This window comes from Brassica oleracea, chromosome C4 (assembly GCF_000695525.1).
Source record: "Brassica oleracea var. oleracea cultivar TO1000 chromosome C4, BOL, whole genome shotgun sequence".
Lineage (NCBI taxonomy): Eukaryota > Viridiplantae > Streptophyta > Magnoliopsida > Brassicales > Brassicaceae > Brassica > Brassica oleracea.
This window is the reverse complement of record NC_027751.1, coordinates 44,482,190-44,508,746: the sequence shown is the minus strand read 5'-3', so window position 1 is coordinate 44,508,746 and position 26,557 is coordinate 44,482,190. Positions and strand designations below refer to the sequence as shown.

Here is a 26,557-nt window from a genome sequence, read left to right as displayed (position 1 = left end):
TGGTGTGTTTTCTTGTAGTGAGTGTCTTGAACCCATCTTGTTCTCATGTTCTGTATACTCCTTTATGTTGGAGTTAGGATTGATTAGACCCTGTTTGAAGAGCTAGGATGATAGAACCTGGTTAGTACTAGGTTGATAGATGAATGGATCATGATGCATAAGAACCCTCATACTGTTAAATGGGACTTAATGAACTGTCTTGTGTTGTTGTGGTGGTGAATGATTAGTATTTGATGCTTGTATGCTTGGATGTGTAGTCCCATGAGTGGTTTGATGGTTTGTCATTAAAGCTAGGATGCTAGGAAGAATGAATGCTAAGATGATAGATGACTACTAATTGCTGTTGATATTGTAAGTGAAACATGAGTGCGATGTGTATTTTGTGTGACACTGATAACGGGAGGCGTCTAGTGATTGAGTCCAAGTACAAGTCTAAATGAAAAAGGAAAGTAAATGAGAATGGGAAGGGATAAGTGAAAATGATAAGGATGTGAAAGGATAAGTAAAAGTATGAAAGAATGATGTTACGGTTAAGCATGGGTGGGGAAGCATATAGAGTCTAAGGAAAGTATGTGTGGCAGTAGTTCTCGCTAGGTATCCATAGGAGAGGTGGCGAATCCACAAGAATATGGAAGCACCCATAGGAGATGTGGCCAATCCACAAGAATATGGGGTAGAAGCCTAGTAGGAGCTACCCACTGATGATAAGAACGTGTGCCAACCGGGAGAGGTGGGATATAAAAACGTGCATCATGGTCGGGTAACGAGGAGTTAAAGGTGTCATAGGATCGAGTCGGTCTAGTATGAGGAGACGGTTCAGTCTAGGGTTTAACGTGTGTGGCAATGAGTGGGATCATTGTATTGATTGATTGCTAGGTTGCTAGAAATGTATGGAGTTGAATGTTTGGAAATAATGATGATGATGATATGAAATGATGAAAATACATTACCTGATTGTAGTGGCTAGTCAGTCCTAGTTCCCGCTTAGAGTAGTATAGAGTGTCATGCGGGCAGGCTGGTCTAGAGCCACTTCACTGAGTAACTTGTTGCTCACTCCTCCATTTCTATTTCCCTGTGCGCAGGACTGTAAGTAGAAGTATATGGATGTGGGTGTGACGGTATTTCAAAGAAGGTTTTGCGCCCGTCGACTCTCGGGACCAGTAACGGGACACGTAGGGTTGTCTAAATGAGTAGACACATTTCCATAACGCCCCTTCAATAACCCCGGTCGGACGCCGGGGATCGGAACGTTACAGGTGACCTCCCAAAACCACTAAATCAGAATTGTGCGGCACAGTGATATTTTTGCTCACAAGATAGCTCTCTAATATATTTTAGATTTATACGGTCACCGACCACTAGGTCATCTCGGTCGGGTTAGCCCTGTCCATTTTTAGAAAGTACTATCGTTGAGCCTTCGTTTCTCCTTTTTAGGAGACGTTAGTTCCATTTCCATTATATTCGTTAACTATTTTATTTCGAAAAGGATTATGTTCGTTAACTTCTCAAGTTCAAAAATTTTTTTTTGCTTTTCTCAAATTTTCCAACTCTCTAGTCGCGATATAAGCTGGGGTGTACAAAACGCATAGTTTTTTAATCATCTTACATTTTCTGAATAACCCGGGGTTCATCATTCATGAACAATTACGTAAAATATACATTTCGCTGTATATTATGAAGTAATATAATTTCCAACAATGAAACGTCAAAATGGAAAACCATAGTAAACTCTTAATTAGAAACAAATTGTTAAATATTCAAAAATGGAAATAACAAAATTGGTAAAGTGACAAATCAGGAGAATTAACAATAACGACTAAAGTCCATACTGTATAAATATATACATGAATGATCAAGAAGTTGCATTGTGTCTCAAAACCTAAAGATCTTATTCGATCACCATGTCTTATGCAACCAGAATGATGAGCGTTACACTCTCTCTTCAAATCATTACAGCTTTTCTCTTTATTACCGCCACAGCCTCATCACCTCCAAGCGGCTTCACCATGGACCTAATCCACCGTCGCACCAATTCATCTTCTTCTCGACGCTCTAATACTTATGATCAACTCCGATCATCTCCTTACGCCGACATCTTCTTTCAAACCTCCGAGTATCTTATGAAACTCAAAATCGGTACTCCTCCTGTCGAGATAGACGCAGTCTTAGACACAGGAAGCGAGATCATATGGACACAATGTTTGCCTTGTCTTAACTGCTACAAACAACGCAATCCAATATTCGACCCTTCCAAGTCCTCAACCTACAAAGAGCAATTAAAGTGCATTACCCCTAACCCCTCTTGTGATTATACTTTGCTATACGGGGACCAAAGCTACTCCAGAGGAAGCTTAGCAACCGAGACCGTCACCATCCAATCCACTTCTGGCCACTCCTATGTAATGCCTGAAACAGTTATTGGATGTTCGCACAACAGCTCAGGGTTTAGAACAACCGCCTCGGGCATTGTTGGTCTAAGTTGGAAATCTTTATCTCTCATCTCTCAGATGGGCAAAAATATGCTCGGTGCCTTTTCCTACTGCTTCTCCCCTGAGGGAACAAGTAAGATCAGCTTTGGAAGTAATGCTATTGTGTCAGGGGACGGGACTGTATCAACCACTATGTTTACGAAGAAGGAGAAACCCGGTTTCTATTACCTAAACCTAGACGCGGTCAGCGTTGGGGAGGCTCGCGTTGAAACATTGGGGACCCCGTTTCACGCCGTAGACGGTAACATATTAATAGACTCTGGAACCACTTTAACCTACTTGCCTGCAAGCTACTGCAGCCTAGTGAGGGAGTCAGTGGAGAAGGTTGTGACTGCGGAACGAGTAACTTTCTCGGAGATCGACACACTTTGCTACAAAACGAATACGATGGATATCTTTCCAGTGATCACGATGCATTTCAGTGGAGGTGCAGATCTTGTTTTGGATAAAAACAATACGTATATGGCTAATGGACAAGCCATTTGTCTGATGATTATGTGTGGTCCGATAACACCAATTGCTGAAAAAGCTGTCTTTGGCAACAGAGCACAGAACAACTTCTTGGTTGGTTACGATCATTCTTCACTACAGGTTTCATTTAAACCCACCGATTGTGGTGTTACACAAGACATGCCAAGAGACTCAACTTCTGCAGCGTCGTTTTTACAGTTGAACATTAAGTTTGTTTTATTTATAGTTGCCCTTTCACTAATTAGACTATAGAGAATGGTTTATTTTATTTATATATATATATATATATATATATGTCCTTTCATTAATAATACCATAGAGAATGGATTTGTTTTTTTTTTATTTGTCCTTTAATTAGATATCAAAGCCATGGCCGTTGAACTCTTTCCTCACACTGACCACGAGGGCCAGATCTAAGCACAGTCTAATGAAATATTGGATTCTATCCCCAAAAATTTTGGATATAAGCTCTCAAATTATGCCAAAAAAAAATTATGAAAATTCTTGAGAAATGATAATCCCAACATTTTAGATCTGGCTCTACTGAACACTGGGACATATAGTAATGCTCCTTAAGAGGTAATATATAATAATATAAACTCTACTAAGAGATGAAAGATTCATCATGTAGGGCCACCAAAAACTACAATGTATGAAAAATTGTATATGTTTCTTAATCCCAAAAAAAACAAGAAAACAGTTTAAAGAAACTCTCCTTGGAAGTAAGTGTAACGAGCTCTCGTTAAGTTATCTCTACGTTTCTTGTAAACAATAGCTCCCATTACGATGGCTCCTACTCCAAGTATAGCTCCAAAGGCGATCCCAGCTTTTTCCAATCCACTCATCCCGCTTTCTTCTTCTTTCTCGAACTCATCACCATCCTCGCTTGCTTTGATATCGTCTGGTTTTCGCTCTTCTGCCGCAGGAGACGGCGTTGGAGAAGGGAAATACTCTGTCTCCGGCTCTGAATCCTCATGGGAATCGTCCTTTGACGGAGTAGGAACCGGCGCTAGTTCAGTAGATGGAGATGGTGACGGTTGAGGAGGAGGTGGTGGTGGAGAATCCGCTAGGGGTTCATGTCTTGGTGATGAAGCTGGTGGCGGAAGGGAATCTGCTTCTGGTGGTGACGGAGATGAATGTGATTCCGGTGGCAGAGGAGAATCACGTCCTGGCGAGATAGCCGGTGAGAGAGAGTCCTCCTCAGCTCGCGTGAGTTCGACAGTTAGAAGACACGTTGATAGAATAACAACGAAACAGAGCCTTTTCGCGGTCGTCATGGCGATTCAAGATAAGCTTCTATTGTCTTTGAGAAAGCTACGAAGAGGGAGAGAATGAACGTGGAATAAGATGAATCATTGCATGTTTCATGTTAAGTTAAACAGTTGACAAATACTCAAAACTAGTTGTATTTTTAATTCATATATTATTTCTTTTTTTAATGATGTTGCTGCTACCCATGTCGAACGCATTAAGCCTGCTTCCTTATTCAAACTTGGCTGCATGTCTTTCTTAATTTAAAAAAACACACTGGTGCATGTATTTTGTGCAACTTGGGTAATACTCTCATTCGCTTTTAAAATATTGTAACCCGGATTTTAAACTAGTGGCGTGTCAGCAGACCCTCCTAAGGAAGGAGTCGATGTATGTCTGGAAAAGAAAATAAGAAATCCGAGATCTGAACTAAAAACTCGAATCCATATCCGAATCAAGCTGTAATATATATCAAAATATACTAACTATATATTTTGTAAATAAATAATTAAATTTGAATCTAATATTTAAATATTATTACACATTAATATGTTTATTACTTTTTAATTTAAAAACGAAAAATAATAATATTTCTATACATATATAATAAATTTAATTAAATGATTTAAACACTAAATATTTTATAGATAATTCTGATTGCCAGTATTTTTATAAAACATGCACGATACTTTGATCAATGCAAAACGAACTAAAACGGTTTATCTCATTTCGATTACAAAAAAAAATATTAAAATAAATTTTGACTAATGTGAAATGGGTTGACAAATCGTTAATATTAACAATTTTATGAAAAATAGTTAAGTGGTTGTGCAGATAAAAATCTAGTGTTTGTTCGTTTCTTCAATATACTAACATACAATTTTTTTTATGAACTAAAATATACAAATTTTTTATATGTCAATGCATCATATATATAGAATTACACTTGGAATTCCAGATCTGTAGTTAAAACTATTGAATATAGAAAATATTACATTAGTACTACTGAAATGTTCTTAGAGCATGTTCAATGCAGTTGCTTAACCATGATTCTTAGCTAATTTCTAATTAAAAATAAAAGGAAAAAAGGTAATTAGTTAAGCATCGAGGCTTAATTAAGCGTTTGAAGGATCGAGTCTTGGTGTACACGTGTTTTATGTCTATTGGTTTTGTGTTTTTTGAGAGGAAAATAACAGAGGAAAAGAAGAAAGGAAAAAAAGCAAACGCCTCTTTCTCTCACCGTAGAAGACGATCCGTCTCGGCTCCTCGAATAATCACTGGGTTGATTTCGACAACGAAGAATCTCGTTGGTGGTGGCTCTCCCTGGCCGAGATTCTCGTTGGTCTCGTCGAGGAAGAGATGTCGGTGCCTCTCCTCGAGGAAGAATCTCGGTGGCTCTCAGCGACGGCGAATCTCAGTGGCTTGACGGAGAAAATCTCGGTGGCTCGGCTTTACGAACAGGGTCGTCGGTTGCTGCTGAGCATAATCAATGAGCAAAGCTAAGTTATTTCGTTTTTATTTTTGAATCCTCAAATTTGTATGTGAATGATTTTGCTCCTTCCTGTTCGCTTTTTATGTTTAGTCTGTAAATCTGATTGTCTAAATTGCAGATTGAAGTTCCATTGAAGAGGGAATCATTAATTCTCTGGAGAGACAGTCGATCTTCTCTTGAAACTCAAGGTTTGTTTGTTTTTCCGACCAACCTCGATCTTCTCGGTCCTGTATACCATACAAATCACCTTGATAATGTGATGTTGATTGAGAACTTTCGGAATGTTTTGATAATTTCCTTGATTTTTTGAGTGAATTCAAAAAATTTCGATTCACTGAACATTATATGTCTAGTACTTCTTGATCTTATTGGTTTAGTGGAATCTCGTTATGTAGATTCTTGAACTCGTTTAGTAGATTCTCGTTTAGTAAAAATGTTTAGTAGATTCATGTTTGTATTGGTTTGTGAGATAAAATGTTTAGTAGATTCTTGATCGTATTGGTTTAGGTGGCTTGGTGTCGTGATCTTGAATCTTGAGAATGAAGAACATTTTTGTTCAATTTAATATTTCCTTCCTGTGATTATTTTTTGATTCTTCTATGTGTTTGTGTCTGTTGGATAAGGAGACGTGTTCAGGATACACAATAAAGAAACACGATAAGGAGACATAAGCAAGGCTAGGAGAGCAAAAGGGCAACATTTGCAATACAGGTAAACATCTATGTTTGATCTAACAACTGAGCTTAATGTCTTTTGATTCTTGTTTAACTTGAAGTGTCTGCAATAAATGTATCGTTTAGGGTTAGATTACAGTTGTGTAAGTAATAAATAGATGTGATGAATGTGTTTAGATCTTTAAATGTGTTAGATATATGTCAAGTATAGGAAGGTTGTGATGAATGTGTTTAGATATATGTCAAGTCCTCTTCCCTCTATTAAACGCCTTCCTATTGTTCCATGTCTTTCTTATCTTAAACGCCTTCCTCTGGTTCCCTCTTGTTCCTTGTCTTTCTTATCTTAAACACTTTCCTCTTGTTCTTCTCTTTCTTTCTTTTGTTGTTTGCATTCAGATATGGATTTTAATCCATATAGGAGTGGGTCTAACTTTGTTGATCTTCTTCAAAGTCAACAAAGTGTATTTGGTTCATCAGAAGTTCCTATTTTTGGAACTCAACAGACGAAGGATAGCAACCTCGGTCCAGAGAGTGTTGTAGAGCACCGAGAAAGGAGGAAATGGACGCCCTCTGATGATGTTTTGCTCATCAGCTCATGGCTGAACACGAGCAAAGATGCAGTCGTGGGTAATGAGCAGAGATCAGGCGCCTTCTGGTCTCGAATTGCAAGCTACTTCGCGGCAAGCTAGAAGGTTGCAGGGTGTGAACCGAGATAGGCGTTGCACTGTAAGACACGGTGGCAGAAGATCAACGACCTCGTGTGCAAGTTCTGTGGCTCCTACGAGGCTGCAATCAGGGAGAAGACCAGCGGGCAAAATAAGACTGATGTTCTCAAAAAAGCGCATGAGATTTTCTACAACAACTATAAAAAGAAGTTCACCCTAGAGTATGTGTGGATGGAGCTGCGCAATGACAAGAAGTGGTGTGACGTTTCAAGCTCTAGACACGGTGGAAGCTCTAAAAAGAGGAAGTTGGACGACAGATATCAATCATCAGCTTCACACGCAACCGAAAGCAAGGCTTCTGCAGCTGATGACTGCACCAACCGTCCCTCGGGTGTAAAGGCTTCTAAGGCACGGGGTAAGAAGACGGTTGATGGGAAGGCAGCTGATTTTCAGTCAATGTGGTCCATCAAACAGCAGGATCTTCTTGCAAAGAAAGAGCTTTACAAGATGTCTCTGCTTGACAATCTTCTTGCAAAGAGAGAGCCACTGTCTGAGAGTGAAGAAGCTCTAAAGAGGAAGCTGATTGAGGACGTGTTGTCTGTTTAGGTTCTCGTGTCTGTTTGAGTATTTAAGTTTCTGTTTGTTGTTCTTGTCTGTTGGTGTTATGTAATGAACTTAAGTTGTAGAATGTTTCTGTTTGGTGTTTCTGTTTCTATTTGTTGAATCTGTTTCTGTTGGTAGAATAGAGTTCTCTTCTTGTTTCATGTTTTGGTGTGTTGAATCTGTTTCTGTTATGTAATGAACGTAAATTGTATAATGCTTTGGTCTTGTTCTCTTCTTTTTTCATTTTCTTGTGGCTATATGTATAATACTACTCATCCCTTATTGACTGTGTTTTGTGTTTCAGTTCATTGGGACTTGAAGAATCACGGGTGTGGTCTTCTCTTCTGTACTTGTCAGCGGTTTGTTGTATCACGAGAGTTAATCACGGGAATGGTCTTGTGTACTTGTCACCGGAGTTGTTTTTTTAGTCACGAGAGTTTCTGGTGTGTTTGTTGTGTTGTATCAAGAGAAGTTTGTTGTATCCTATCACGAGACAAACATTAAACTGATGAGTTGTATAAATTAAGTTCTTTCTATATCAAACAACTCGTTCATCTTCTCTCGATTATCTTTCTACAACAACTCTTCTTTATATATTCTGAAAGTTCACCAATTCTCTTGATCACAATAATAACTCTTCTTTCTACAACAAACAACTCGTTCATCTTCTCACCATTCACCAATTTATTCTCTTCATCTCTTTTGATACAAAACCATTTATTCGCTTCATCTCTTTGATACAAAACAATTCATTCTCTGCATCTCTTTGATTTAAAACAACGATGGCGTCTTCTTCTCATATCAATATTGGGGGATCATTTGATGAAGCATTCGATCAATTTTTTGATCAACAATTTGATGAAGCTTTCGATAATCTCATCAATGATCAAGAAGATGAAAGAAATACAACAAAAAAACGAGTTTTTATCAAGAGAAATCGGGAAGAAGGCAATCTCCGGTTATGGAATGATTATTTCAGCGACACTCCAACATATCCTGAAAATCTATTCCGACGACGGTTTAGAATGAACAAGCCTTTGTTCCTGCGTATTGTTGATCGGCTATCCAATGAAGTTCAATTCTTTCGTCAAAAGAAAGACGGTCTCGGAAGGCTTGGTCTCTCTACACTTCAAAAGTGTACAACAGCTATTCGTGTGTTGGCATATGGTTCTGCGCTTGATGCGGTCGACGAATACCTCAGGCTCGGTGAAAGCACTGCTCGGTTATGTGTAGAAAATTTTGTGGAAGCAATAATAAATTTGTTCGGCAATGAGTACCTAAGAAGACCAACACCGGATGATCTTCAACGTCTACTTTACATTGGAGAGGTTCATGGATTTTCCGGGATGATAGGGAGCATCGATTGTATGCATTGGGAGTGGAAGAATTGTCCCACCGCTTGGAAAGGGCAATATTCTCGTGGTTCTGGAAACCCCACTATTGTCTTAGAGGCTGTTGCTTCATATGATCTCTGGATATGGCATGCATTTTTGGACCTCCAGGTACTTTAAATGATATCAATGTTCTTGATCGCTCACGTGTTTTTGATGACATAATAAATGGTCAAGCTCCGAAAGTGAATTTCTGGGTCAACGGAAGAGAGTATGATTTGGCGTACTATCTCACCGATGGTATTTATCTGAAATGGGCTACATTTATCCAATCTATTTCGCTTCCACAAGGGCCCAAAGCAACTTTATTTGCTCAACGTCAAGAAGCTGTCCGAAAAGATGTCGAGCGTGCTTTCGGAGTCTTGCAAGCTCGATTTGGCATTATTAAAAATCTGGCACGTATTTGGGATAAAGTCAAAATCGGAAAGATTATGAGAGCATGTATCATACTCCATAATATGATAGTACAAGACGAACGAGATCAAAACACTCAGTTTGATGTTTCGAAATTCCAACAAGGAGATGGCAACGGAAGTTCACAAGTCAATCTCACCTATTCTACAGACATCCCTTCAAATATGGGCAATATGATGAATGTTCGAACTACAATTCGTGATAGACGAATTCATGAACGACTTAAAGCTGATTTGGTTGAACATTTGTGGTCTAAATTTGGAGGTGATCAAGACAACAACTAATCTTTAATGCCTCTTTTAAATTATTATCGCTTATTTTAGTAATCTTTCTTTTTATGTTTTTATTTTAAATTCTATGTTTAAAATGTAATGTTTTATTTAGTTTCATTTAATAAATAAATTTTTGTTTCAAAAAAATAATTAAAAAATAATAATTTAAGAACCCTTAACTTAAGATGCCTCTCGTGATACATTTTTCCCCAGAAATCAAAGCAAGAGGGAGGGAGGGGGGGAGAGAGAGAGAGTTTCACGATGAGTTGTTTTTTTGACGTTGTAATCTCATTGTCTATAGGAGCGTCTTCTCGGCGCCACGCTTGGTAGCGCATTGACCGGATTCATTGTTCTTGAGCAACGAAAACTCATCCACGAATCCCGCGCCGATCGTAAATCTCAATGCCTAGATCTATTTTGTCACAAATCCCTAGATATCGTTCAATTTCGGGTTTGATGAGAGAATCTTAGTTCCGGTTTAGGCTAACCAATTTCGAAACTGGACAAAGCGATGAGAGTCGAGTCTAGCTGGATTTGTAGGGTTCGTTCGGATATGAACTTCTGGTTACAGATTAGAGAATCATAAGGTGCAGGGAGGTTGCGACTGCAGTCGATGAGCTTACGCTGGTTATGGTTATTGTTGTCTCGGTTCAATAAATAGTTGGAGTTTGTGATCCATACAAAACAGTAGTTAAGTTAACAAGAAACGGAACACACGAACAAAGAGTCTAGATAGTTATCAAGAATTGGTCTGAGGCAGCCTAGCTACTGTCATCGGCATGGTTTTTTCTTCCAGGGAGGGAGTGCAACAGGAGGCACATGTCGATCACTGGGGAGATGTATAGCATCGGCTGAATTGTGCGGTTTAAGCTCCAGATTCTCGCAGTTACAAATCTCGACCATGAAACCATCCGGATCATTAAAGAAGAGCTGGTCGATTGCACCCACCGTCCTTTTCATCTACTTGACATTCACTTCCTTGAGCATCTTTTCCAAAGCTTCCATGTCTTCGCACTGGAACGAGATGTGATTGTCCATGATGGTCCGTTTTTGTCTTCGTCTTTGACTTGCACTAAGTGTATCCCAACACCGTAGCTGAATAGCCACGCACCCTCCAAGTCGAGCGACGCGGCACGCTCTGTCTCCACGAATCCCGACGTTAAGAACTCTAGAGACTTTTTAACGTCCATGCAAAGTCTTGATACATGGTTTAACGCCATCAATGGCGGCCTTGATTCATCGCTTTTCTTCTTCTCCATTAGATTTCCAGAAATGGCTAGAGGAAAGAACTACCTTAAAAGCGGGAGCGGTCGAAGGTTGAAAATGACATGTGGCTGAATAGGGAGCTTGCACGTTTGAGCACAAAATTGGCTCACGTGTCACACTCTTCAAATATTAGGTCCAAACTGAAGATTGGGGAACTTTCTCTCTCTGTTTTGCAACAAGTGTGAGCAAAGCTTGTTAATATAAACCAAAAATCTTTTAAATAGTTTCTTAAATTAATAAACTTGTCTAAGATCAGTAGCCATTGTTGCTTGCTTAACACTCTTAACCGGGCCTGACAATAAACAGTCAAATACTCTTCTTTTAACCACTGCATATGAAATTTATAGTGAACAAAAGAAAACACATATTAACTCAAACTCTAGCTATATTGCTCTATCATAATATGAGTTTAAAACACTAAGTTGGATGGAGTTGTAATGGTTCACATCAGCATGGGAAACACAAGTCCAAGGATGATCATGACCGCACCACCAGCTCCCATTCCGGTTCTGGAACCAATTGACATTGTTGCTATCTCGCTTTGCTGTTCTTTTGCAGAACCTCCTTGAACCTTCGCAGCCACAGGGAGAGGCGAGCAGCCGGATTCAGCGCAAGGGTCTAACGTGGCATCCGGGTTTTCTGGTTGTGCATGGAAGAAGTCAAATTCAGAAGGTGAAAACGCCACTGGGGTCTCATAAGCCAACCCGTGAGGAGCTCGGTCTTGCGCTAAGGCGATGTTTGTGATGAGTAGAGAAGAGAGGAAGAAGACGAGACAAGTCTTTGTAGTCATTTCTCTCACTTTAGCTTAAATCTGTTTGTTGAAAATGTAGAAGGCTATAAGTTGTTGAGCGGGTGGAGCTAGTGTGGTGTGTTTGTTGAGACTTTGAGGTAAGGTTTGGTATTTATAAGGTGATTGTGTAACAAGGTGGTTGTTGCTTGGGACTAGTTTTGGGTGGTGAGAAAGATTTTAGAGATTTACATAATTAGGGAACAAAATGATTTCTCATGATATCTCATGAGACCTTTCCCAAACTTATTATTTTTTCTCTTTATATGGTCCTACAATCTTTTGGTTTTCTTGTTCTAAACCCAATGTCTCAAGATTTATGTCAAAACCGATCTTGTTTTTTTACCCAATAAACACAAGATTGGTGTAATGAAGGTAACATGCTGAGTTTATGCTTTTAACTAAACTACGAATTAGAAATTATGAGTCGATCTGTCCTATATAAGATACTTAATTACTACCGTTAGTTGGTAAGCATCATCGTCTTTTTAATTAAGGCATAATTAGGAAGTAGAATAATGAAAAGTAGGAACCATCATTAAACTTTGGCATCCTATAATTAAATTCAAGTTCTTCCCTTGAAGGATCAGCAACAACTTTTATTGTGGTTATATGAGTGAGTGAGTGTAATAATAACACACCTGCCTTAGAACACAAAATCGATCTCTTATTTATAATGGCACAAGAGGGGTCAAGCATGCATCTTTTAGCTTCACGCCTCGATTTATGTTGTGAGATTTGTTCACGATATTGAATCTTGTAACTTACGTTTGTTTATTTGATCTGATTGGGGTTATTATGATAATTAGGTTTTAGTCATGCATTCATATGAAATAATCACCTAAAAGGAATTAGGATACAGAGGGGAAAGAGAAGTGAATTCTCCCTTTGGTCTCTTCTTCCCCAAATCGAAAGCCGCCGCTTCGCTTTTATACCTCTCAGGCGACCGACGGCATCTTCGTCGTCGGTCTCCCTCTCCCCCGTCAACTTGTTATTGTGTTTCATCGCTTTCACTTTGTGTTATCTTCTCCTTGTCTCTCCTCCTTGCTTGGTATGTTTGGGTCTGATGGGGTCTCTTCCGCCGGAACTAACTGGAATCAAAGGGTCTTTGTTTCCTCTGGACCACCAGTGAGGCGAGATAGGTCGGTGATAGCTTTGGGAGCCCTGGATCTGCTTCTAGTCGCCGATTGCGCTTGGATTTGGGTCAAATCTAAGATCCGAGATCCGACAGAGGCTTCGACGAGTCGTGCCGTCTCGCTTCTGCTTCGCCGTCTCGCCCCAGCCGGTTTATTCTAGTGGGCAGTTTCCAAGGTCTGCGTAGAGCTCCTCCTCTCTCTAAGTGAAGGGTGGTTGTGAGGCGCACCACCGAGGACCTCTGTTTCTTTAGCTCGAATGACGACTCCCATGGTGTATCTCAGTGAAAAGTGGGCTTCTCCTCTCTGCCCTCATCGTCTACTACTAGGGTCTTGAGGACAACCCTTCGTGTCGACGTCTCCTGCAGGAAAAGTGAAGCTCTCTTTTGCCCTCAGGTCACCTGCTTTAAGGTGTATTGTTCTCCTTCAGTGCTTCAATTCCTGTTCCAAAGCTCCCGGCAGATAGCTGATATGTAACTTGCTCTCTCCGTCGCATCCTCCGTGTCGCGTAGCGGAATGAGGGGTTAAACGACCGTCTGCGCTTGACCATGCTCTTCATCTTCAGCGGTGGGAGTGTAGGCTTACATTATGGCTTTCTTCTGTGTTAACTTGGGCTTTGTTCTGTTGACATCCTCCTCCAGCGGAGCTCCGAGGCGTGAACCAGGCGCTTCCGTCGATGCCTGCTAGGAGCCATTTTGGTGAGGCTCGATCGAACTTGCCTTAAGGTTATTCTCTTGATCGCTGCTTCAAACCAGTAGATTAAGAAGTGCTTTGGTATGGGAGCTCAATATGGTTGTCTTTGTGCTACAATGTAATACTAACTTCAAGTAGCCATTGTTGGTTGTTTGATGTTAATACTTTAAGTTTTTTGGGGTTTTTTTAAACTTTTTGCGGCTCCTTAAACCTGATCGGCTGGAAAGAAAATCTTGGTTTCAATCACTTGTAACCGAACCTTCATTAAATTTTTAATGATATTTACAATTTAGCAAAAAAAAATGGAATTAGGATTTGTTCTCATGTGCTTCCTAGATCTTGAGCTTGTTTATTATTCATTGTGAATTTTATGGAGTTGCGTTGATTACAAATAATAGTATTTCATCTTTATCATTTTTGAATGTAATGTTAAATTAAATTAAAAGAAAAAGATGTTCGTTTTTTACAATGAGAAGCAGATTTTTGGAAAAAAAATAGTGTAGAGGTTTTTGGAAGTGATCAAAGAAACAAAAACGTCTAAGAACAGATGCGTGAACTAGGTCGTTGCTTCCAGCCATTTTTGAAGTCTTCCCTCGTATCTCTTATCGTCTAATTATATGGACTGGCTATCAACAGTCTTAAATTAAATGATGTTTCACCAAATTTTGTTAGTTGCTTTATTTTACATGATGTTTTATAAATTTACAATATAGTTCACAAGAGCCCTTCTCTTAGGGCAACAGGGGAACAAGGAACCATGGAAAGACTAACACAACTTTCTTTATCTGCCTGAAGTTGTGTAAACAAAAAAATTAATTAACAAATATGAAACCAAATCTACTTGTTCCAATCCCAGGAATAATTGAAGATATTTATTTCATGTCATCGACTTTAAAAGAAACTTGTTTAAAATTGCATATAGGTGGTAGAGGTTGAGTTATTGGTTGGACAGAATAAAACACAAAATTGTCAAAAACATGCATTCTCTGTTTTTTTTAAAGCAAACATGCATTCTCTGTTAGTAAGCAAAGGATACAATACTCCCGATAAAAGTATACTGATGCTAGATTTATAGTTAACTGGAAATAATGAGATATAAAATTAGTGAGTAAAAGTATGTTCACTAAAAGTAAAAATATCGCTTAATACGAATATAACAAATATTCAGTAAAGTGTTTCTTTATCATCATGATATATTGTCAACATTTTATATTTCTATTATTTACTGTGTGATTTGATTTGTATACTTTCTTGATTACGGTATATAATTTGTATTATTGATATGTTAATGCTTACTAACGAGTACTAGAGATGAAAGAGAGAATGAATTGTTTTCTACAGTTTCATTGTGTGTGTGTGAAGACTGGAGAGGAAAATTTAATTGATTAGTTGTGAGTTTTTAATTGCGTTCACATGTATTTGTCACGTGACTCTTTAGTTTGAATTGTTCACCACTGTTCTTTTTGTTCACAGGATTTTCCCTCTGAAAATTGGGTCAAATAACCAACAAAAAAATTATTATTCACTATCTAACCAAAATCACACTCACTTTTTTTCTTTTCTATTCCTATCTCTTTCTACCCTTCTTTCTACAAAACTAATTTATCTTTTTTTTGGTTAAATCACAAATAATCTCATTTTTCCTCTTCTCACTAAATACGTTTAAGATTTTTCAACTTTGTATCACTGGTAAATGAATTTAGTTTTGAACAGAAATTTTTTGCAAATGTTCTGCTTTTAGACGTGTTATAAACAATAGTATATTATTTTAATGAATGACAATATTTATAATAGTGTTATTTGATCAAAGAAACCTATTTACGGTTTTGCTTCTACGTTATTTCATTATATTAATATTAAGAAGGGTCACAGCAATATTTATAATATTGTGTTATTTGATCGAAGAAACCTATTTACGGTTTTGCTTCTACATTATTTCATGAGCTATTTTTGGGTTCACCCCCAAGGTGAACCTCTCACCAGCCAATAGGATTTCATTATTTCAAATTCGATATCTTTTAAAAAAGAAACAAAATATTATCAATTTATATTATGTTTTTAAAATAAAAAATAAAAAAAATAGCAGCTACAGAAAAAAAAATTAAAAAAATCTTTTTAAGGTCGTCAGCAAAACACTAAACCCTAAATCCTAATCCCTAAACCCTAAATCCTAATCCCTGAACCCTAAATCATAAACTCTAAACCCTTGGGTAAACCTAAATCTTTGGGTAAACCTAAACCCTTGGATAAACTCTAAACCCTTGGGTAAACCCTAAACCCTTGGGTAAACCCTAAACCCTTGGATAAATCCTAAACTATAAATAAAAACACTAAGCCCTAAAACTCTAAACCCTAAATCCTAAACCCTAAACCCTTGAGTGTTTTAGTGTTTAGTGATTTTGATTTAGAGTTTAAGATTTATCCTAGAGTTTAAAATTTATCCTAGAGTTTAGGGTTTACCCAAGGGTTTAGGGTTTAGGGTGTAGGATTTAGGGTTTAGGGATTAGGATTTAGGGTTTAATATTTTGCTGACGACGTTAAAAATGTTTTTTTTGTAATTACTACTATTTTTATTTATTTATTTTTATCTTTTAATTTAAAAAAAGATAATATAATTTGACAATATTTTGTTTTTTTTTTTTTAAATATCAAATATTAAATAACACATTCTTATTGGTCGGTGAATCTAAAGGTTCCAAGAATAAGTCTTATTGTATTATATTAATACAGCCTCAAAAGGTGAGATATGCATAGATTTCGCCAAAAACAATCCAGCAAACAACTTGATTTTTAGAGGATGATTTATCCGGATACTTAATTTAAGGTTTTTAACTCATGATTTGATTTTTTTTATACTTTTCGGCTAAGAGTCGGCTTTTATATATTTTTATTTAAGAGATGTTTTTTTGTTTTTTTAAGTTAAAAGCTAAAAAACAGTTTTTATCTGAAGCTAAAAACTCCACCCTAAGAATCCGGATTAATCATGGTTTTAGTCGGCTATACTTGAGAATTTTTGCTAGTATATATATATATATATATATCAGCCACATGATTAGCATCTCTATGTGTACAGATCAACTTAATTAAAGTCACGGAAGGGTGTCTTTATCTTCAGAACATCTTCAAGGAGAGTAAATATCATTGAATGATGCTGTAAAATTGTGTTGAGTAACCACAGGAAGTAACATATCCCTATCCCAGACTCCAAGTTGCTTCGCTTGAAATACAGCCATGCACGAAACAATTGCTTCATTCCAATGGGCTAGTGGAGGTAAGTTCCAGAGCCGGCCTTAAAAATGTTTAGACTACCAGCCCCAAAGATATTATGGCCGAATCTTAGTCAGTGTTTAAAGAAGAAGAAAAAGGGTTGCTGGTGAGAAGAGTCCAAATAAGCCTTTTCTATACGAAATCGTGTTTAATATGTTTATGTAATTACGTGTCTTACTTTGCCATAAAATGGGCCGTCCCTACATCTAATTTAGTCCCCTTCGCTTCAACTAAGAACGCCATGAGGCTTGGATATAAAAGGTTGGGGGTGAAGCCATACATGGTGAGGATTAGGAAGAGATAAGACCACCTCTGTCAAGGGGTTTTTAGAGCATGATTATTGGAGAGTTTTTAGGGTGAAATTCTTAGTTTTTTTAATGAAAAGTTAAGAGACGGATTCTTATATTCCGCTAAAAACTTCATCCTAAGAACTTCCCAATAATCAAAGTCTTAGATGGGGTTTTAAACAAAAGTGAAAAATAAATAAATGAAAAAGTCCAAAATAAAGAAGAACCGATGCTTACCTTGTGTTTTTTAGAGGTGGTAAAAGAACCTTACGTGTCAGTCCCTCATTGGACCTATTGTCTCTCTCTCTTGTTGTCGTCTGTAAAGTCAATAAGTTTGATATTGATCCCTTCTTTTTCTCTACTAATTGGAAGGAGTGGACTTTCTTCTCAATCTCGCCGAGCATGTCTTCAAAGAAACTGAAATCGGCGAACGACGTGAGTAGCAGCGGAGGAGGATTTGGCGGCTCTGAGAACTACTGTATTCAGCAGTGTTCCTCGATTATACAACAGAATATATGATGGGTAATAATGGCGCTTCAGTTTGTTAATATATCCCCTCTGCTGCGTTGGGTGATTCACTAAATCAATGGTAAACGTGTTGTTGCTAGTATCACTAATGCAGTAAAATCCTCTGGCGGGATGAAAGAGAGGCTCTTCAATGCTGCCTATAATTCAAAGAAGCAGGCTCTCCTAAACGGTAGGTCCTTTCATGCATTTTAACTCTATTTGCCAATATGCTTCTGTAGCTTTATGTTGTTATTCCTGAGACAGTTCGGAATTTTGGTGACTGTTGGGTTCTTAAAGTTGTTGGATCTGCTTTGTATTTCGTACTGTTGGTTCAGGAAAGAATGCTTCTGCAATATGGGATAGGCTGGTTTTCAATAAGATAAAGGACAAACTTGGAGGCCGGGTTCGTTTTATGACGTCTGGGGCTTCACCTATGTCTCCTGAAGTCATGGAATTCATGAAAATGTAAGTTGGTTTGTTTTAGAAGATTGTGTTATGTCATATTATACAGTAGACTTAATCCTCAAGAATGAACACTCTTCAGTCCCCAATGATCCCATCTCTATCTTTAACTTATTTGACATTTGCTTGTGATTCTCTTTATTTTTATTTATTTAATTTTGTGAACTCTATCCCAGATGCTTTGGAGCAAGGGTTTTAGAGGGATATGGGATGACTGAAACAGCTTGTGTTATAAGTGGAATGAACGAGGGAGATAACCTCATTGGACATGTTGGCTCTCCTAATCCAGCTTGTGGTGAGCTTTATACTTTAGCGATTCAGAACTAAATATACAATTTAAATCGTTATGTGATTTTTTAATGCATTCCTTTTTCAGAAATAAAGCTTGTGGATGTCCCGGAAATGAACTACACATCGGCAGATCAGCCCCATCCCCGCGCAAAATTTGTGTTAGGGGCCTTTTGTTTTTCGAGGCTATTACAAAGATGAAGTTCAAACGTATGAACACCTAGTGCATTACAAGTTCCTCTTTAACCAACTAAATCTATATTATAATAGATGAATTTTTGCTCACTCCTCAGCGCGCCACGTCAGCGTTTTGTGGGCTTCACATTTAAAAAGTGTGAAAAAATGTCAAATCCATGGCTCGAACCCGGGTTATTGAGATATAAACATCAACATTTATACCATAAGCTAAATGATACTTTGTACATTGATGGTCGAACCTAATATATATTTATGAAGGTTGGAAGCTCTTGCTTCTTCGGCTTCCTCTGAGGGTCGGACCTACAAGTGCGTTATGGGTTTCACTTTAAATGATATTCATCACGTTATATGAAAAAAAGCTCAAGTTTGCAACAATTATAGTTTTCTCATATTGTAAATTTTTGTCGTTTAACATGAGCTTGGGTTCTTTTCATCACTGTCTCAAACAAGTCTGAGTTACAAAGTTGCGCCATGTGTCTTTTCGTAATCTATTTTTTCACCGGTGAACTCTTCATGTTCGCATCTTAAATCGCTTGATCATAAATGTTCCTGATTTGTAGCCCATATATAAACCCTATATATGTGATTCTCATCTTTGATGAACCCAATCAGCATCTCCATAAAACTCATTGATTCCTCTTAGATTTAACCAACTTCTAGAAAATGTTTCTCTCTGTCTCTCCAATTCGTCAAACCGGCGTCTCGGCATCCGTCACTCAACCTTCGAATCTCTCCGTCTTGGTCGTAGTAGTCAGAGCATAGTCTCTGGCTTCCTCGCTTCTGGGATTCCCTGAACTTCAAGAAAGACATAGAGTTTGTGGAAATCACGGTTCTCTTCCTTGATGAAAAGGTAAGTTAATCTTTGATCTATAACACTTATTTAACATAATTATTTTAATTTATTTTCTGATTCTTTGTTGAATAATATTATTTGTAGATTCCGTGATTCATGGGTTTACTCCTGTCGGATGTGCTAATCATTACATGCCATCTTTGAAAGCTGGTTTCATTGTGAAAGTCGATCGTTTTGAGGTTTCTAGGTGCTCAAGCATGTACAAGATAACTATCATCCATTCCTCATTCGTTTCATCACACTAACCATTATTGATGAAGTCATCACGGGTGCTCCTGAGATCAATCTTCAGTCAAGATTAGACTGTTCGACAATCTCCAAGTGATTGCGAACACAAACCTAGAACTCCCAGGTATATTATCATATTGCATCTGAGTTTATATTATGTTTTGATATCATAACTGATATTTAAACTTACAGATGTGGTTGGACAAATCCATTCTGTCCAGGGCTCTGGCCTCACCAAAGAAACAACTCGAGTTGTTATCCGTCTTCTCATTGATCCGTAAGAAACAATCAACACATAATTCCGTTTATATTACTGTCTATATTGTGCTAACATCAATAATCAGAAATATTTCATACCCAAGATTTGTGGTCTTCTATTTATCTCTCTTACTTATCAATCTAATTTTACACAAATCTTTACTTTACTGTTTAAAAGAAACCACAATAACCCAAACAATCAAAACACCAAAAACTAGAATCCCAATAAAGACGAATCATTAATGATCCCCTCTCTTTTTATCTAATCTCACAAATAAACTTCAAAACAAATATACCAAACCAATCAACTCAACTAAAACTCAACGACACATACATTGATCCAGTTAAACAAATATAAATTACACTGCCAAATATTTAACAATTTACAAACTTACTTTCACAGATGCTTACGAAGAAGACGAAGAACCAAGATTAGTGAAATTACCTAAACAAAAAAAACAGAGTAAGTTACAAACTCTGATAAATACAACTAAAAATGATTTTTATTTACATATTACCCATCAAATAAAAGAGAAACAAACACAGCCACACCAGAAGATACAAGAGACAATCCCAACAGACACAAATGCGGCAACAACATCTCCACCTGCTCACTCCTCTTGTTTTGTAAAAATAGCTTATATGCTCAATGTCAACATGCCAACGCTATTGTCTTCTTATGAGAAATACATATATTCGTTTAAAACCCATTAAGACCCAAATACTAATTGTCACTCATTTTATAGTTATTTCTACAAGTCTTCATATATTTGTTTTAAAGGTCCGGTAAAAACAACAAGTTTAAAAGTAAAAAAACATATAACCAACATAATAAGAATAAAAAAAATTATTACTTAATACACACAACTTACACAACTAAACTAGAGAAAAAATATCCAGAAACAAAAAGTACTCTCAACAACCTTAATATAATTTATGTAATCTCAACAGTACAAGTAACAAATTAAAAAGACAAACAAACAATAAGTCTCAGTGACACAGTAAGCAACACCACGAACTATATCATTCACATTACTAACACAGTTTAGTCCTTCATGAGTGGAGAACAGTGCATACACAGTACATCATCACAACTCTAACCCTATAACAATAAAAAACTTAAAAAACAATGATCAACCCGAAACGTAAAATTCACAGCTACAATAACCTTAACAAATATTGAGAAGAAACAAGAAATATGTCTAAAACCCCGCGCTTGCGCGGAGGCAATGCCAGTAGTTGTACTAAGAGTATAATACTTTCAGTAAAATGGTTCTATTTTGAGGAGAGAAGTGGTTATGAAGATGGATGGCTTCACACTGGAGATATATGCATGTGGCTTCCGGGAGGACGTCTACAGATTATTGACAGGTGCTTTAATTGTTATCCACTGTTTCACTAGTAACTATAAATGTGTTGGTTCACAAACACTAACTCCTCTTCTTTATTTAAACCGAGAATCATCTTAGTAAACTTTCCTCAATTCCTTGAATAGGAAGAAGAACATCTTCATGTAATCAGTCCTTGTATTGTGTATCTTGTGAGTAGACTACTTGTGTGATATGTTTTCTTTATAAGTTGTGCCTTTTACTTCATGTTTTTTTTTATAAGTCTAAACGAGCAAAACAAAACAACAACAACACGAGAGAGAGATTCGACCAAATTGTTTCTTCTCCTTATTGTTTTCTTTATAAGTTGTACCGAGCAAAACAAAACAACAACAACACGAGGGAGAGATACTCGATATTGTTTCTTCACATCTTTAAGCATTTCCAAAGCTTTAAGAATTTGTTCTTCACATATCTTTCAACTAATCAGTTTTTTCTCGTTTACCAATTTGTATTTGTATTTTTAATATACTTTTATGTCATTTTTATCAAAAAAAATTATGTATGCTTTTATTTTAAATCATTCAACTTTAAAAATTAAAAATTAAAAAAAAAATTAAGAACCCCTATGAGGTTCTCTCATTGGAAAGAAAAGAAATTAATTACACTAACAAAAGTTCTTAACTTTTCAAATTACTAAATTAACTACTAATTTATTGTCCATTAGAGTCTCTTACCAATCGACTTATTGATGCGGCCACCATTTTTCAGTAAATTTTTAGTAATCAATAATCAAACCAAAATGTTCAAAAAAGTAGTTAAATAAAAATATATAGTTGGATATTTCGTTGACGCCTAGAACGTTGTATATAAAAAACCATATGATTGTATAACTCTCTTATTGTGAAAAAAGTAAATTAAAAAATAGAGTTTCTCTAAGAACATACTCTCACCTTTTCCAACCACTAAAGCAATACTGAAGAAACAAAATGAAACTGGAGCTAGTCCTCATACCATCAGCTAGTCACGGCCACCTGCCGCCATTCGTTGAGTTATCTAAGCTCCTCGTCGACGGCCATGACGATCTCTCCATCACCGTCATCGTCATCCCTCCCAGACAAGAACTCCGTACGCCAAGCCTTTCCTCCTACATCTCCTCTCTCTCCACTATGCCTAGAGACCGCATACGCTTCATCTTCCTATCCGACGCCGATAGGTTAAACTCTCCTAACACCGAGCCGGATTTCCGTTCATACTCGGAGAGGTATAAACCGGCGGTGAAAGCCACGGTAGCTAAACTTAATGACCCGGCCCGACCGGATTTGAGTAAGCTTGTTGGGTTCGTGGTGGACATGTTCTGCACGCAAATGATCGATGTTGCAAACGAGTTCAACGTCCCAAGTTACTTGTTCTATCCTTCCAGTGCAGCGTTTCTTGGTTTGCAGGTTCACATGCAATATCTTTGCGACGTTGAAAAGTACGACGTGGGCGAGTTGAGAGACTCGGACGCTGAGTTGGAAGTCCCGTTTCTGACTCGCTCTTTACCGGCGAAGTGCGTCCCCTCCGTGATGTTAAACAAGGAGTGGTTATCCGTTGTTTTGAGCCACGCCAGAAGGTTCCAAGAAACAAAGGGTGTTTTGATAGATACGTTTGCTGAGCTGGAGCCTCAAGCTGTGAAGTTCATCTCTGGTGGAGATAGCTCTCTTCCTGAGGTGTATGCAGTTGGACCGGTTGGTCTAGGTTCGGTCGACGATAACCAAACGGATGAGGTTCTACGGTGGCTCCATGACCAGCCGTACCGATCCGTTGTGTTCCTATGCTTTGGAAGCATGGGAGGTTTCAGTGAGGAACAAGCTAAAGAGATATCAATCGCCCTTGAAAGAAGTGACTATCGTTTCATTTGGTGTCTTCGCCGTGCTGCACCAACGGGACCTCCCAGAGAGTTCGCAAATCTTGAAGAGGTTCTCCCGGAGGGGTTTCTAGACCGGACAGCGGAGATAGGGAAGGTTATAAGTTGGGCTCCACAGAGGGCCGTCCTGGCGAGTCCAGCCGTTGGGGGATTTGTGTCCCACTGTGGTTGGAACTCGATACTCGAAAGTGTATGGTTCGGAGTTCCAGTTGCCACGTGGCCGCTTTATGCTGAGCAACAGCTGAACGCATTCGAGATGGTGGAGGAGATGGGGCTGGCCGTGGAGATTAGGAATCATTTTCAAGGAGAATATATGGCTGCGGCGGAGACAAATAGGGAGTTGATAACAGCGGAGGAGATAGAGAGAAGAATCGGGTGCTTGATGAAGCAGGATAGCGACGTGAGAGATAGAGTGAAGAAGATGAGTGAGAAGAGTCACGTGGCAGTTATGGACGGTGGATCTTCCCACCATGCTCTTGTAAGGTTTATTCAAGACGTCACTGACAATATATCTTCTGAATCTTGTGGTTAACGTTCCAAAGAGAATGCTTCGCATAATCTCCAGCAAGACAATAGTAACACTTTGTTTGTGATATACATGAAATCCCATTTAATTATACATGTTGGATAAGTGAAATCTTGAATTCTTATAGGTCTTATTTTATTTGGCTACCATTCTAGTTGTGTATCTTAGTTATGGAAACACATGCTATTTTTCTTATGATTACTAGTTGAAAATTCAGGTAGAAATTATTACAACATTTTGAAAATATCAAGTTCTTTTTTGGCATGCTCAGATCAATAATTGTAAAGAGGGAAAGTGGAAGACGTTTCTTCCATGGGTTAGTTATCGTATGTGGACAGAAATGGGTCTGCATACGTCGTCTCTTATCCCATGTAATGTACGATATTCTAAGAAACAAGAATGGAGATGCCAAAAAAATATATGTATTCAATTGACCAAATGTAAATGTAATATGGAAATGTAGATTGTTATCAGTTCAAAGAAAAAAATGTAGTTTTTTTTTTGCCATCTTAATATATTATTAAGGCCCAAAAAGCCAATAAAAATACAAGCACTAGATACATACTAAATCCCAAAGACCAAAACCCATAAACAAAGACCATAAAGGCCCACCAGGCCGCACACAAATCCCTAGCCCAAAAAAGAAAGAAGAGATGGTGATCCACTTCCACCGCTCTCCGCCAAACGTGTCGAAGACCTACACACCAAAGAGACGCATGGCGAAGGAATGAATTGTCCCCATCTCTACCGACTGGGAATAGCCGTCGGGACCGCAGACCGTCACTCCACCGGAAACACGAGCCACCAACATCATCCACGACTTAAAGCTGTCACTGGAACAGACAAAGCACTTTACCACCGGAATCCACCGGGACACTAACCACAACCACCGAAAACCACCTCCAACGATTGTATTGGAGATATAGGAATTCGATATCTTCCACACTTGCGCCAGAGCTTTGGAGAGCATCAATTGATTGAATCAATATCTCATCCAAACTCGGCCATCAAAAACGAGAACAGAACGTTTCACACAGCTCGAACACTTCCAAGGGAACGATAGCCGGCGACCTCCACCTAAGAAGAAACGGTGCAGCTCCAGAGTCCAAAGCCAGATATCCATCGAACGGGAGATGCGATACTGGAAACAAATACGGACAAAAAAAAATGTAGTTTATTATCCCATGGACTACATTCGGAGGAAGCAAAAAGAAAAAAAAACTAAAAAAGTATAAAGATACTTAAAAGCATGTTACTTACTTCCATTCCGTTACTTCCGTTTTGTTATGATAAAAAAATTAGAAAAAAATCGTTTCATCTTTCTATGTTCTTATGAAATTTTAATTTGTTAATAATAAACAATTGTTAACTTCAAAAGTATTAGTTAAGTTTGTAGAATTATTATTGGTTTAAAATTATTAAAAATTGATAAATGGAAAAATTGGTACAATTGTGATGAAAAAAATAATATGTGAAAATATTTAAAATTTTATATTTTTTAAAAAAAGTAATATATTTATAGATATTATGCATGTTTTTATAGATATTATGCATATTAATTATGAAAAAACTAGCGATTGGTCAAACCACTCATCTCATTTTTTTGTGGTAAATGTTAAAGCAACATTATTGGACAATATTTCCAAATAAGTATCTGTCAGGAATTATTGGACAATGTTAAAGCAACATTATTGGACATAAATTAATATTTTGAAAATGGATCCAAATATTAATTTGGTATAGTTACTGGTTGGTAGGTGAGACCAATTTAGCTGGTTCAACTGGATTTTCATTTTTAATTGTATATACAGTATATAATTATATTTATAAAATCTTTAATATCATAAGATATCTTTTATGAACTAAATAAGCAACTAGATATTTAATAATACTAAATAGAATAAAACATATTCATATTGAAAACAATGTTTGTTTGATAATGATAAAATATCAAGATTTTATTTGTAATATTGTTGATTCTTAAAAGGAAAATTTGATCTGTTGGGATTGTAAAATTTCGTGTCCAACTCTTTATTATCCGATTAGTACGATATTGTCCACTTTGGGCCTAAGAGGCTGGTCCGCATGGATTAACTTTTGGGCTTCTTCCCAAAAGGCCTCGTATTAATTAGAGTTGAACATCTTTTTATATATTAGACACTATTTGTCTAATTCTCCATGTGGGACTTAGTTTGTTTATATCACATTCTCCCCATCAAACTAAGGATCACATTCATCTCGTGTCCTACAACTTGACTTCCAGGATCTTTTGACTTGATCTATGCCACACACACCTCCCAATCCTAGCTCGATGGGTTCCGTTCCTACTCGAAGGGTATTTTGGTCTTCTTGCAGATTTCTCGTCAACCGCTCTGATACCAATTGTTGGGATTGTAAAATCCCGTGTCCAACTCTTTATTATCCGATTAGTACGATATTGTCCACTTTGGGCCTAAGAGGCTGGTCCGCATGGATTTACTTTTGGGCTCCTTCCCAAAAGGCCTCGTACTAATTAGAGTTGGACATCTCTTTATATATTAGACACTCCTTGTCTAATTCTCCAATGTGAGACTTAGTTTGTTTATATCACATGATCCAATAACCAAAAAACCTATATTTCACCAACTAACCATATCACTTCCTTTCTTCTTCTTTCTTTTCCCATCTCTCCTTGTAGCTTTTTACTAAAAATTCAATATTTCCCTCCAATATAGTCATTCATCAAATTAACCCTTCTTAAAATCCTATCACCTTTTTTGTCTGAGACATCTTGTTTTACACACATACAAAACAAATGTCTATCTTAAAATCAATTCATTTTTTTCCACTATCCAAAACATAAAGT

The 26,557-nt window shown here is 37.5% G+C and overlaps 6 protein-coding genes and 1 pseudogene across 6 annotated transcripts; 4 read left to right on the top strand and 3 right to left on the bottom strand.

Moving 5' to 3' along the window:
* Window positions 1-1,844: 1,844 nt before the first annotated feature.
* On the top strand, window positions 1,845-3,212 carry LOC106338997 (aspartic proteinase CDR1-like). The gene has a single exon (XM_013777842.1). It carries the CDS (start codon window positions 1,902-1,904, stop codon window positions 3,210-3,212), a length of 1,311 nt encoding a protein of 436 aa, XP_013633296.1. The 5' UTR covers window positions 1,845-1,901.
* Window positions 3,213-3,537: 325 nt separating this feature from the next.
* LOC106341253 (protein TsetseEP) lies at window positions 3,538-4,312 on the bottom strand. Its single transcript, XM_013780057.1, has one exon. It carries the CDS (start codon window positions 4,235-4,237, stop codon window positions 3,662-3,664), a length of 576 nt encoding a protein of 191 aa, XP_013635511.1. The 5' UTR covers window positions 4,238-4,312; the 3' UTR covers window positions 3,538-3,661.
* A 1,258-nt stretch (window positions 4,313-5,570) lies between these two features.
* On the top strand, window positions 5,571-7,648 carry LOC106338996 (glutathione S-transferase T3-like). The gene is made up of 4 exons (XM_013777841.1): window positions 5,571-5,651; window positions 5,822-5,891; window positions 6,774-7,057; window positions 7,121-7,648. The coding sequence occupies exons 1-4, from the start codon at window positions 5,571-5,573 to the stop codon at window positions 7,646-7,648; spliced, it is 963 nt and encodes a 320-aa protein (XP_013633295.1).
* Window positions 7,649-10,025: 2,377 nt separating this feature from the next.
* On the bottom strand, window positions 10,026-11,100 carry LOC106339832 (annotated as a pseudogene).
* A 135-nt stretch (window positions 11,101-11,235) lies between these two features.
* Window positions 11,236-11,868, bottom strand: LOC106339833. The gene has a single exon (XM_013778703.1). It carries the CDS (start codon window positions 11,776-11,778, stop codon window positions 11,431-11,433), a length of 348 nt encoding a protein of 115 aa, XP_013634157.1. The 5' UTR covers window positions 11,779-11,868; the 3' UTR covers window positions 11,236-11,430.
* Window positions 11,869-17,407: 5,539 nt separating this feature from the next.
* On the top strand, window positions 17,408-18,708 carry LOC106341111 (long chain acyl-CoA synthetase 6, peroxisomal-like). Its single transcript, XM_013779933.1, has 5 exons — window positions 17,408-17,677; window positions 17,764-17,852; window positions 17,998-18,127; window positions 18,301-18,419; window positions 18,501-18,708. Exons 2-5 carry the CDS (start codon window positions 17,795-17,797, stop codon window positions 18,611-18,613), a joined length of 420 nt encoding a protein of 139 aa, XP_013635387.1. The 5' UTR covers window positions 17,408-17,677; window positions 17,764-17,794; the 3' UTR covers window positions 18,614-18,708.
* A 3,407-nt stretch (window positions 18,709-22,115) lies between these two features.
* LOC106336799 (UDP-glycosyltransferase 71B2-like) lies at window positions 22,116-23,939 on the top strand. Its single transcript, XM_013775740.1, has one exon. It carries the CDS (start codon window positions 22,267-22,269, stop codon window positions 23,716-23,718), a length of 1,452 nt encoding a protein of 483 aa, XP_013631194.1. The 5' UTR covers window positions 22,116-22,266; the 3' UTR covers window positions 23,719-23,939.
* Window positions 23,940-26,557: the final 2,618 nt, after the last annotated feature.

What these genes read in the sequence shown, in the direction of transcription:
- LOC106338997 (XM_013777842.1), top strand. Translation starts at nt 1,902, where the DNA reads ATGTCTTATGCAACCAGAATGATGAGCGTTACACTCTCTCTTCAAATC.
- LOC106341253 (XM_013780057.1), bottom strand. Translation starts at nt 4,237, where the DNA reads ATGACGACCGCGAAAAGGCTCTGTTTCGTTGTTATTCTATCAACGTGT.
- LOC106338996 (XM_013777841.1), top strand. Translation starts at nt 5,571, where the DNA reads ATGTCGGTGCCTCTCCTCGAGGAAGAATCTCGGTGGCTCTCAGCGACG. An exon ending in ATCTTCTCTTGAAACTCAAG is followed by an intron (nt 5,892 to 6,773) that starts GTTTGTTTGTTT and finishes GTTTGCATTCAG; the next exon opens with ATATGGATTTTAATCCATAT. An exon ending in GAATTGCAAGCTACTTCGCG is followed by an intron (nt 7,058 to 7,120) that starts GCAAGCTAGAAG and finishes ACACGGTGGCAG; the next exon opens with AAGATCAACGACCTCGTGTG.
- LOC106339833 (XM_013778703.1), bottom strand. Translation starts at nt 11,778, where the DNA reads ATGACTACAAAGACTTGTCTCGTCTTCTTCCTCTCTTCTCTACTCATC.
- LOC106341111 (XM_013779933.1), top strand. Translation starts at nt 17,795, where the DNA reads ATGAAAGAGAGGCTCTTCAATGCTGCCTATAATTCAAAGAAGCAGGCT. An exon ending in GTCATGGAATTCATGAAAAT is followed by an intron (nt 18,128 to 18,300) that starts GTAAGTTGGTTT and finishes ACTCTATCCCAG; the next exon opens with ATGCTTTGGAGCAAGGGTTT. An exon ending in CTCTCCTAATCCAGCTTGTG is followed by an intron (nt 18,420 to 18,500) that starts GTGAGCTTTATA and finishes TTCCTTTTTCAG; the next exon opens with AAATAAAGCTTGTGGATGTC.
- LOC106336799 (XM_013775740.1), top strand. Translation starts at nt 22,267, where the DNA reads ATGAAACTGGAGCTAGTCCTCATACCATCAGCTAGTCACGGCCACCTG.